The sequence below is a fragment of the Gadus chalcogrammus genome, chromosome 16, assembly GCF_026213295.1.
Source record: "Gadus chalcogrammus isolate NIFS_2021 chromosome 16, NIFS_Gcha_1.0, whole genome shotgun sequence".
Taxonomy (NCBI): Eukaryota; Metazoa; Chordata; class Actinopteri; order Gadiformes; family Gadidae; genus Gadus; species Gadus chalcogrammus.
This window is the reverse complement of record NC_079427.1, coordinates 4,720,850-4,733,003: the sequence shown is the minus strand read 5'-3', so window position 1 is coordinate 4,733,003 and position 12,154 is coordinate 4,720,850. Positions and strand designations below refer to the sequence as shown.

The 12,154-nt window shown below is 45.2% G+C and overlaps 1 protein-coding gene across 2 annotated transcripts in view; it reads left to right on the top strand.

The window, feature by feature from the left end:
• cog6 (component of oligomeric golgi complex 6) overlaps nt 1-11,798 on the top strand; it is a 29,868-nt gene extending 18,070 nt beyond the window's left edge. Inside the window, exons 12-19 of one of the 2 annotated variants that reach the window (XM_056611433.1) lie at nt 317-408; nt 778-895; nt 3,109-3,240; nt 3,590-3,757; nt 4,651-4,758; nt 6,792-6,845; nt 7,360-7,439; nt 11,546-11,798. In XM_056611433.1, coding sequence (XP_056467408.1) covers nt 317-408; nt 778-895; nt 3,109-3,240; nt 3,590-3,757; nt 4,651-4,758; nt 6,792-6,845; nt 7,360-7,439; nt 11,546-11,693 — 900 coding nt within the window. In that variant the 3' untranslated portion in view covers nt 11,694-11,798. The remainder of the gene's footprint in view (nt 1-316; nt 409-777; nt 896-3,108; nt 3,241-3,589; nt 3,758-4,650; nt 4,759-6,791; nt 6,846-7,359; nt 7,440-11,545) is intronic. The other variant, XM_056611434.1, reaches the window with a different exon arrangement.
• The last annotated feature ends 356 nt before the right edge of the window (nt 11,799-12,154 follow it).

Sequence of the window (12,154 nt, the reverse complement as noted above, 5' to 3'; positions counted from 1 at the left end):
TGGGTATATGTTGTATGCAAAATGTGCAATATATTGATATTTATATGTATGTATATTTATGTTTTTATATATATTAAGTGTCTGCCAAACAACTACATAGTAATGGTATATAATAAAGTATATGTAATATAACACATTGCTTAGTCTTTGTGTTAAAGACAATTATTGTTAGTCGCTTTGGATCACAGCTTTGACGATTATTAGTAATATATAAGGTATATGTAATCAATAAATAAACACCTTGTTTTTGTCCTGCAATGAGATCCTATCCCCTCAGGTTCTGATGGGCGTGTTCTGGGTTTGTTCCCCCTCTCAGGTGAGGATCGAGCAGGTGATTGTAGCGGAGCCTGGAGCTGTCCTGCTCTACAAAGTCTCCAACCTCCTTAAGTTCTACCACCACACCATCAGGTATGTCCTCTACTGGGGTTCTCATTGCCTTTACTTACCTCAGTGTGATTCAAGTCTACTTTATGGATATTGCCACGTAATCACACATCATTCCACCGCTCTGGACCACCTGGGAAAACTCCCAGAGGGAAGAATCATTCTTAACAAACATTTACAACCTCGCAAGAGAATAACTGCCGTAGTTTGACTTGAAAGGCCCGGGGTTCGATCCCCCAATGTCTGGAGCCTAACCAGTGCTTTCAGTCCCTTGAACGAAATGTCTGGCTTCCTACCTGCTCCTCAGTGACATTTATTTTATCTTGCAGTCTCTTGGGATAAAAGTGTCTAAATGCCTTAATAGTGATACTAAATGTTTTTGTCTCGTGTCAGTGCCATTATAGGAACCTCGGTGGCCACTCTGCTCATCACCATCGAAGACATGAACGTCCTCAGTAAGAAGATGTTCTTCAACAGCTTGAGTCTCCACGCCAGCAGACTCATGGACAAGGTACGAGACTCTTGGATGTTTCAACAGACCGGGGTATAAATATAATGCAAACGCCTCTCCTTTTGGCAAAATTCAGTTTTCATTTCAAAATAGGTCATTCATTTGGAATTCATCATGTAGAATAATGAGTGGGGTGGGGGGGGGGGGACTTCTCAACAAAGTTTTGTTCTGCTACTCTCATTCAAACCAAATCCAATAAAACAAAGGTTTAAGTTGCTGGGCTGAGATTCTTGATGAATGATCTAATCCTGATCGGCTGATTTTTTTTTTTTCGCTCTGTGTTAGTGTTGCTGATACTCTAGTTTGTTGCAATGTTTGGACTCCAGTCAATAACTTGTGGCACTGATTTGACTTACTAATGCTCTAATGATAATGTATAATTTAAAAAAATACACATTAGGCAGGCATTATGTATGCAAAGTAACTTTCTTGAAACATTAGCTTGCTAATAGCTTGCTAACTTAATCTTGTTTGACAATCTTTAGAGCTCATCTCTGAATCCAATCCTACTTTATTTTTGTCTAAACTTAGTGTAATGTCTAGAAATCGTTTGAGTATTCCATTCCCATATGTTCTTTACACACCAACAACGGGCAGTTTGCAATTCGTTTTCAAATTGCAAAATATCTATAAATGTTTCCTGTTTCCAGGTTTGAGATTTTTTCTGAACAGTACATTTATGAGGCTTAAAGTGGAGTTCAACAGACTGTAGATTGTGATTCCTTGATAAATAAGAATCATTAAATATTCAAAGCAAATTGTTTTGAAAAAAATTCTCATCTCTTTTTACCCCTTACCTGTATGCATTTCATACATTATTGGTTCAGATGCTTAAATATCTGCAAGGGAAATTGTTGAAATATAAGCTAGTTTAATATACTATCGATTAACTATGGTATAGTGTAAATAAAAATAACAATACAAAATAACAGTAAAGAAACCAGATCAGAGCTTCATTTGAGAGACGGATATAAACAACAGATCACACACTACCCTGGCATTTGTCATCATCAGCATCGAGGACTATAGACACTAATAAACATGAACACACTAAGTCCAAAGGTTTTTTCCGTCCACACGTTCCTTCGTTAATGTCAAACAGGACGAGGCAGACCTTCATCATTGACCCCTCCACACTCACAACATGGGGGAACCATTACTGTAAAAAGCTTTCAACAGCAGCCACCACAACAATTCTTCTCAAGCTCTCAGCTGTTAAACTGTTCCCCTGCCCACCGTGAGGCGCCGTTGCACATCCTGTCTCAAAAACACAGCCCTTTCATCACGTGTTTCTCAATTGACCGCCAAATAAACCACAGCACGAGCGGGCGAGCATCCTCTCTTTGACTTGTTGCCTTGGCTGCCACCCCGATCAATAGCTGTGACACGTTATCGACTTAGCGCTGCCATAATCAAATCCCTTCTCCGCTTAGCATGGTGCTAATCAAATCGCAGACCCTTGGGGTATTCGCCTCAAGTACAGGCTAACACCAGGAACACAACCTCCCCTTAATCGTGTCTATTAGGCGCCCATAGGCTGCCCTCGTCCATGCCCAGCCTTCAGAGGGGAAGTTCTCTGGAAACGCAAGGTCTCAGAGGTGTGGGGGACGGAGAGAGGGTGGTGGGAGCTAGCATGTTCAGTGCACCGCGCGCCTCATTAAAGGTTAACCGGTAGCGATTTTCTTTCTGTGACCGATCACCACCTGAGCAGCTTACTCGCTCTGTACTTTAGTTTCGCTCTAGCTTGCTAGCGTAGTGTTGTGTATCTTCACTGCATCCAATCTCTTAACACCGATCACATTATTATTTAAAGCTGTTCAATTTATAAAAATGGGTTAAACTCCCCTCGATAGAAAAACTGTATCAGGAGGGGTTTTTATAGGAAAACAGACCAATGCATCTGTAGCTTCAGGGTAATCCTTTCCTGAATCAAATGCAATTTCAATTTCAACATTTCAGATCCATTTCCCTACCCCACTGTTTACATTTCCGATTGCTTCATTGGTATTGTACTCTACTATGTAGCTCGTCATTAAACAGTTGACTTCATTGCACTGAAAGTCTTGTCAGCATTGCCCATGAACACCCTTACTGTGCACACAACAAATACATCAGAACGTCGACCTGACGTTCTCCCCCTGACTTCACCCTGTTGTTAATCCTGAAGCGTGAATGTCCTGTTTATCTGCGGCGCTCTGTGATCACCTGGCCAGGTGGAGCTCCCCCCTCCCGACCTGGGCCCCACCTCCTCCCTCACCCAGACACTGGCCCTGCTGCGGGAGGTGCTGGCCTCCCACGACTCCTCCGTGGTGCCCCTGGACGCACGGCAGGCAGACTTCGCTCAGGTAACCCCCCCCCAATGCCCACAGGCACACACCACCTGCCCTTTAGGACCTAATGTCTAAATTGTGAATTCACTCCAAGTCACTTTGGTTAAAAAAGGATCCGCTCAGAACGACTATATAGTTTATAGGAAATAGTTGAGACTATCCTCACCTGAACGCTGCTGTAGGAAAGACTTTAGTTCTTACCAGAGAGAGCAGAAAAGAGTCAAAGAAACCACCCAAAAAAAACGGCTTAAAACCAAGGAACGAAACCCAACACGAAGTCGTTCAATCGTCAAACTGTCACTGCCGAACGAACACGATGCACAGTGCGGCAGTGTGCGTAACGTTAACCCCCCCGCTCCCACAGGTGCTGTCCTGTATCCTGGACCCCCTGCTCCAGCTGTGCACTGTGTCCGCCAGTAACCTGGGCACGGCAGACATGGCCACCTACATGGTGAACTCCCTGTACGTCATGAAGACCACGCTGGCCCTCTTTGAGTTCACAGACAAGAGGCTGGAGATGCTGGAGTTCCAGGTAGGGTGGGGGGATCTCAGATATCTCAGTGGCGAGGGTGCTCTAGCCGTGGCTAAGGTTCTGAGTTCGATACCCGATGTCTGCCGTGTACGTGTGTGTGCGCGTGTTCGTGCGCGTGTGCGTGTGTGTGTGTGTGTGTGTGCGTGTGTGTGTGTGTGTGGTGAGAGTCTCCCATCTCACCACAATAGCCACTCGTGTTGTAGTGGGCTGAAGCTGTCACGTTGGATTTCACATGTTCTATTGTGTCATTTGCAATATGTATGTGCAATTCAATTTGGTCGGCCGAAGGCTATTTTCTCGCTATCTCTTTCTCTCTCTCTCTTTCTTTCTTTCTCTGTCCCTCTGTGTCTCTTCTCTCTCTCTCAATAAATCCAATTATACTGTCTTTAGCGCTTACCCCACACCGGACAGCGTGACAAATTCAATTAGAAAATTGTTTGCGAAAAAAAAATATGACATGAGAGCTTAATTTGAAATCATGGCATTGTGCGCCCATGGGGGGGGGCCATTGTGTGTCCCTCAATACCCCCTCCGAGTTAATTATTCTTCCTCCTTTCATGGGAACTCTTAGTGGCCTTTCAGAGAAAGATGAAATTGCTGTGGCAAAGAAAGGGTCTCTGGAACACAGCGCGTGTGTTCCCAGAGATCCTTTCTAGCCTAGTGGAGGAGGACACGGATTTAATTGCCACAGCACTGCTGCCGCTCTATTAGCACTAGTGGGGTCCAACTCAACTTTAATTACCATAGCACTGGCGTCCCTCTATTAGGAACCATCTGCTAACCACGCACCCCCCCGATCTGATAACCTGTGTGTGTGTGTCACTATTATTGCCTGTGTCCTTTTGGTGTATATAGATGGTGTGGCTCACGACAACGTGTGCTTCTTCCTCTAGATCGAGGCTCATCTGGACACCCTGATCAACGAGCAGGCGTCCTTTGTGCTGATCAGAGCCGGACTCAGCTACATCTATAGCTGTGTCCAGCAGCACGGCACACAGCAGGTAACAAGGGAGACAGACACACACACACACACACACACACACACACACACACACACACACACACACACACCCACATACACACAGACACACACACATACACATACATACATACACACATTCTACACACACACAGAGACACACACACACACAGACACACACTAAATCTATAGCTGTGCCCAGCAGCACAGCATACAGCAGGTAACAGGCAAGCACACACATACATGCTACTAACACACACACACACACACACACACACACACACACACACACACACACACACACACACACACACACACACACACACACACACACACACACACACACACACACACACACACAACCACTGTAAAAAAAAAAACACGCATCAGGCAACACGCCTACACGCACCCACACACGCAGCCACAAACACTTTTTTTTCTAAAAACACACAAACACGCGCATGCACACGACGTACACGTGCACGCATACTTTTAAAAAAACTTCAAGAATAATATTGTAGGAAAACACACACAAGTGAAGTGCCCAAGGACTGATGTGCACACACGCGCCAAGACGGGGGACGGACCACCGACCAGTCTTGTCGCGGTCGATCAGCGCTTCTTATAACGGTCGACACAGCCCCTGCTGTGTGTGTCTTATGGTGTGAGACTAGCCGTACTCTCTGGAGTTCTGCTCTGTACTTTCCAAAGGTACATTCTCTCCGCCAAGCCCTTCAGACATGATCGCTTCTCTCTTTTAACAGAGTCTAATCCTATTCAATTGTACGCACAAGAGAGTATGTAGAGGAGAGATTGATTCGATCTTTTTGGGACATAGCGTACGATATTGCAGAGGTAATAGAAACTGTGTGCTTGCAGTTTCAACTAAGTACTACTTTTGTAGCATTTGTTAGCATCATTCATAACATTAGTCCCAGGAGTTCAATTATTATACAATATTTATTATGTAAGGCTCGTTAATGCAATAATAAGCATTAACTTACAATTAAGAACAGTTGATTAACAGTTATATATATTAAAATCATAATCACATTATGATTTTATGGCATTAGCATAGGTGTAAGGGTTAAGGTCACCGTTAAATCATGCATAAATCAATATGAATCCAAATATTAATCCACAATGAAAATAATTGTGAGTGACGACTATAAAAATCCTGCGTGTGTGTGCGTGTGTTTGAGTGTAGGTATTATTAAGGCTGTCTTGGATGTTGCTAAGCATGTATGTTGTGGTGGTGGCTGAAGATTTGACATAGACTCTATAGTGATAATAATGTCTCGTCCTCCATAATTGATCCACAAATGGCATAACCCCCCCCTCCTCCCCTATTTATTAAACAATTATTCCATACAACAATCGCTTACCTTAGACCCTCTTAACCAAAGTGCCCTATCGCAGCATACAATGAAAAATTGTATGCTTTGAATCATCTCCACACAATCGAACTGCAGCCTGCTCTAGATTGTTCATTCAGACCACTGGAGTGCGAGTCTCGTGGGCCGAAACCGTAAATCATTCACTAATGTTGGTTGTAATCAGGAATAAAATCACATTGGGGGTCCCGGACAAGTCGCTATTGTTCCTCTGTCACCAGGGCGACCCTCGGATGCACTTTTAGAACACACATCTACTCTTATTATTTTCTGAGCTCTATTTCTTTATTTTGGCTCGTGTTCTTTTTTCCTCTCTCCCCATATCCCTCTCTGGCTCGCTCTCTACCTCGGTCTCATTGTCTCTTCAGCTCTCTCCCTCTGTTTCTTTCCATCGCTCAATTCAATTCACTTCAATTATGAGGAATGAATTTTTGAACAGGAACATACATTTTCCTCGCCAACGGACGTTCACGATATAATAAGATCCAAAAATGCAATACGTTATAAATGTCAAACATTGACAACGGCAAATATACTGTGAAAGGTACTCCAGTGAGTGTGCGTTCAAAAACAGGAAAGAATGTACAATGCACTACAATGCACTCTCTTAATGTTCTCTCTCCCCTTTCCACGCTCTCTCTCTCCCCTTCCTCTCCCCCAGGGTCCCCTCTCCACGCTCCCCGGCATGGACACCTCCTCGCTGAAGGCAGCCATGGTAAGCTTAGCTGTGGCATAAATTGCCGATTTCCGCGCAAAATACGCGGGGCTTGCATGATTTCATAATCCCCGCATTTTCGTTGCAAAAAGTCACTTGTATCTTAGCAGAAAGTTGAAAAATTTTGGGTTTACTTCACATAAGAGCAGCCATTTCCCCCTGTTGCAATGGGAACGTTATGAAGTGACGTAATTACGCGACGTGAACGTCATCGAAAAGCTGAATTTTTCGCAAGTTCCCGCATTTTTCCGCAAGCTCCCGCAATTTCATCGCAGAACATTTCATAAATATAGACTGCATAGACTACCGTGTGTGTGTGTGTGTGTGTGTGTGTGTGTGTGTGTGTGTGTGTGTGTGTGTGTGTGTGTGTGTGTGTGTGTGTGTGTGTGTGTGTGTGTGTGTGTGTGTGTGTGTGTGTGTGTGTGTGTGTGTGTGTGTGTGAGTGAAAACATTTATTGTCCCCCGTATACACGATGATACAGATGTGGTGTTGCGCTCCTCTCCGTGCCGACAGGTCAAGTTCGACCGCTACCTATCGTCACCTGACGCCCTGGTGATGCCGCAGCTCAACTTCCTGCTCAGCGCCGCCATCAAGTGAGTTCCGCCCCCTCCCCTTGTTTTTTATCCGTCGCATGGAAGTGATTACTCCGTCGACCAATCAACGGACGGCAGTGTTAGCTCCACCTTTTCGCCGGCCTTTCAGACGGCTTGGTACCCCAACGGAGGAGTACTAAAAAATAGGGGCGGTTCAGCACTCTTATTTTGGGACCCTGCCCAACTTTTGCCGGTGGATGCGCCAATATAAGGGGACTGACCCGCACCGAACCGAACCGTACCGCTCGGTGGAAAAGGAGGCATTATCGAGTCTTTCAATGCTGAAAGTCTCATGACTAACACCTGGGTAGGAGTCAATCGTACACACTGCTACTTTTAAGGGCTGATATTGTTTTGGTGAAAGCAATGTGCGTGTGTGGAAGCAGATTAAAAAAATGTCTCACTCTAAAAAGGGGTCACAGGCCAACAGTAATTGGCCAGCACCAATCCAATTATTGTTATCCATCTACACCCCTCTCTGATTCAGTCAACATCAAGCCCTGCACTGGTTTTCTGTTCTAGCTGGAAACACGCCTCTTGCTTTCATCGTTCATGAGAGAAAGGAAAGACGAGTAAAAAGGGATATGAGGACGGGAGAGAACAGAGAAGGGATGGGAATTGATCATTCAGCGTTTTAATTGGTCACTGGGGGATTACTGTCTGACTAATGGTAACTCTCAGAGATCTGATTGGCTTGGATGTCTGGCCCGCTTCTTAGACCCGATGATGTAAGCGTCGAAAAGTTTCAGTTTTGTTTTTTTTGTTTTCATTTTAATTTAGTAAATGGATATTATGAGTCACACAGAAACGTGCTTGGGTAAAAAAAAAAAAAAAAAATGTTTTAAACACGTTCGTATAATCAATCAGACCTCATTCATATTGGGCTTTTCGTACAAACAGCAATACAAAGGGAACAAGAATAAATCGATGTATGTTATATTGTCCCACTTTAACCTAATCATGGCCATCTCCCTCAGCGCTGTAGTAAAACACCAGAACACCGGGATAGAGGGTGGGGGGGCTGTAGTTTAGTTCATCCGTAGGGCTCCACCTCCATTATGATGGCCTGGCCACTAACAAGTTGTGAGTGAAATGATTCATGTTTTAATTCCAGGAGGTTAAACCCCCCCACTGGAATAAATCAATCCATCCCACTCACGCTGGTCCCATACCATCCCTCATCCATTAGGCCGGGCTTTTTTAAGAACCTACCCTCCCCCACCCAACACAAAACACACCCACACACTCTCGCTAACGCACACCCATAAACTCTGGATCCTAAACTGAGGAAAACTGAGAGCGGGAGGGAGAGAGGGAGACTGGATGAATGATGAGTTACGGAGAGTGTGTGTGTGTGTGTGTGTGTGTGTGTGTGTGTGTGTGTGTGTGTGTGTGTGTGTGTGTGTGTGTGTGTGTGTGTGTGTGTGTGTGTGTGTGTGTGTGTGTGTGTGTGTGTGGCTGTGTGTGTGTGGCTGTGGCTGTGTGCGCGTACTGATCCAACAGGTCCCTTACAACTTTAGTCACACTGTCCCCTCCCCCGTTCGCTCTTTCTCCCTCCATCCATCTCTCTGTCTCTTTCTTTCACTTTGCTTCTCTCTCCGTCACTCTATCAGTGTTTAGTTCTTTCTGCATCCCCCCCCAAAAAAAGACCCACCGCCCCTCACACATGCACACACACACACACACACACACACACACACACACACACACACACACACACACACACACACACACACACACACACACACACACACACACACACACACACCTTCACATAAACACACGCCGAGATGTGATCCTTAACGGATAAAAACCGAACACACAAAAATGGCGCCATACAGTGACGGGTTTAGAGTGCGTCCGTGCGTCTTTACCTCGTGCACGGAGCTTTTAGCAGGATGGGGTGGAGGTGGTGGTGGTGGTGGTAGGGGTGGGGGTGCTCCATCTCGTTGAGTGGGGTTCTACTGGGAAGTGCAGCGGGCGCTACGGAGCACGCTCTGTACAACCCGTTAATGTTCTCTATTAATGGACGCCCGGACGCCATCAATTAGCTTCTGGTCCATTTCTCCATCAACCCCTTCCCTGAATTCTCTCTCTCTCTCTCTCTCTCTCTCTCTCTCTCTCTCTCTCTCTCTCTCTCTCTCTCTCTCTCTCTCTCTCTCTCTCTCTCTCTCTCTGTCTCTCTGTCTCTCTGTCTCTCTGTCTCTGTCTTCCTCTGACTGTCTCTGTCTTCCTCTGTCTCTCTTCCTCTGTATCTCTTTGTTTCTCTTCTTTCTTTCTCTCTGTCTCTCTCTTCCTCTGTATCTCTTTGTTGCTCTTCTCTCTCCCACTGAACCTCTCTTGGTCTCAACTGCCATGCTGCTTTTAGGAATATTTCTCTCTCTTTCTCTTTCTCTTTCTCTCTCTCTCTCTCTTTCTCTCTCTCTCTCTCTCTCTCTCTCTCTCTCTCTCTCTCTCTCTCTCTCTCTCTCTCTCTCTCTCTCTCTCTCTCTCTCTCTCTCTCTCTCTCTCTGTCTCTCTCTTCCTCTGTATCTCTTTGTTGCTCTTCTCTCTCCCACTGAACCTCTCTTGGTCTCAACCGCCATGCTGCTTTTAGGAATATCTCTCTCTCTCTCTCTCTCTCTCTCTCTCTCTCTCTCTCTCTCTCTCTCTCTCTCTCTCTCTCCATTCTTTTCACCTCACTGTTGTCTGTTATTTCCGGTGGTACTGAAGGGTTGTAGGGTGAGTGTTGCCGGGCAGGCGGCCAGCCCTTGGTCGATGTGTTCAGTCCAGCTTCATTCACAAGTCATTAGAACAGACAAACGGAGAGACGGAGACAACTCATTTCTGTGGAAATCTTTACAAACATCAGGAAAGCCAAAACAAACTCAACAATACTTTAAAGTTTTTTTGTATTGAATGTTGAAACTTTTGAAGAAACATCGTTTTTTTGCTCTAAAGTTCACATTTAAGAAAACATCAAAGTGAAGGGAAGCTAGTAATAGTGATTATTATTCGGGTTTTTGACTTTGTTTTGATTTAGGCTGATCTAGGCCTGGTTAGATTTAGGTGCATGTCCTCTTGTCGTCCATAGGGGGCACTGTGCACCACGCTCTGCCGCCGGCTTGTTTTGATCGCGGGGCCACAGAATGGTCAATGAAGCGCGTTCATTACTGGAGTCACCGCTGACATTTTTGTGCCCCCGCCTGTGAAATACTTTACAGCAGAGTGCACCACTCTACAGCCTCGATTCAAGAGTCCCAGTTTAGTTTCACAAAGGGTTGATTTATTGATTGAAATTCCTAATCTGTAATCAGCCTTTTATTGAACCTATTCCCAGGCTTGTGAATGGAAGATATTTGCTTAGTTTGTTAGTGAAGTATTCAATGAATAGCAGCCTATATTGTTACTATTGGCTTTGTTCCAATAACCAGTAAGGACCGAACTAGTGTAGTAATATCCCGTTGTACACACTGCGGCTCTGGTATGCCAGAGTGGAACGCAGCCTGTCTCTGTTGTTGTTGCTTTGGCACCAGCATGGTCCTCCCTACAGCCACAGAGATAGGGGACTGATTTGAATTTTACAATGCCTCGATGTTGGAATGATGTTGTGACTAAATGAAATTGTTAAAAGATAAGGATGTTTAATAAGCAATTGGAAAATCCCTGACATCATATGGTTTCATATCCTTGGGTGGATATTATTCTTAATCTAGCTTCAAGGCTAAACTGAACCGAGCTGATTTCCTTTGAGCAATCGATTCCTGCAGTCTGTATCTCCTATTTTAAAGAACTAAAGATGTGTCCACACTCAAACTACACCCAGCTAAAAACGACATTGAAACCATAGCCATCTGTCTCCTAGTTGACGTGAAAGCACGATTGTTCAAAACGATTATTTTTGAGTTTGAAAACATGATGTATTTGTTCACCATTTCTCTCCAAAAAAAACACTTTGCAACTGAGACCTTTGGAATTTTGCCTTTAAAAAAAGAACAGAAAATGTTCAAATAGAAAATAATGTACAAAAACGTATCAAACTCTTCTGCAATTTCCATAAAACATTTTAATATTTTTTTGATTCATCGCACAGCCCTAGCCTTATCACCTCTGTGCTCGTGCTCCAGGGACCAGATCTTTCGCCAGTCCACTGAGCTGGTGTGTCGGGCCTACGGGGAGGTCCACTTGGCCGTCAGCAGCCCCACCAACACCTACCAGGACCTGGAGAACCTGGTGCCTCGGTCCCCCCAGCAGGTCCAGACCCTGCTCTCCTGAGAACCACCTCCACCTCCTCTTCTCCACCTCCACCTCCACCCAGCAGGTCCAGACGCTGCTCTCCTTAGAACCACCTCCACCATCTCCTCCTCCTCCTCCTCCTCCTCCTCCTCCTCCTCCTCCTCCCCCCAACAGATTGTCCTGGAACCCCTCTTCTCCACCTCCTCCTCCACAACCACATCCCCCACTCACATCCTCCACCTAATGCAACCCCGCCTACTATAACTCCCCCTTCATCCCCTCTGTCACCACTGCCTCCTCCCCCTCTTCCTCCTCCACTACCACCTGTAGACCTGCTACAATACGCACACCTGGACTGACACCCTCAACCGCCACATTTGTGTATGTTTTTTACCATATTAAAGTGTGTACAGCTGTATATAATACAAAATATCAGAGTCATTGATATATAGACTGCTGATCGAGGCTCTGGGATCTACATGGGAAGAAAACTCGTGCTG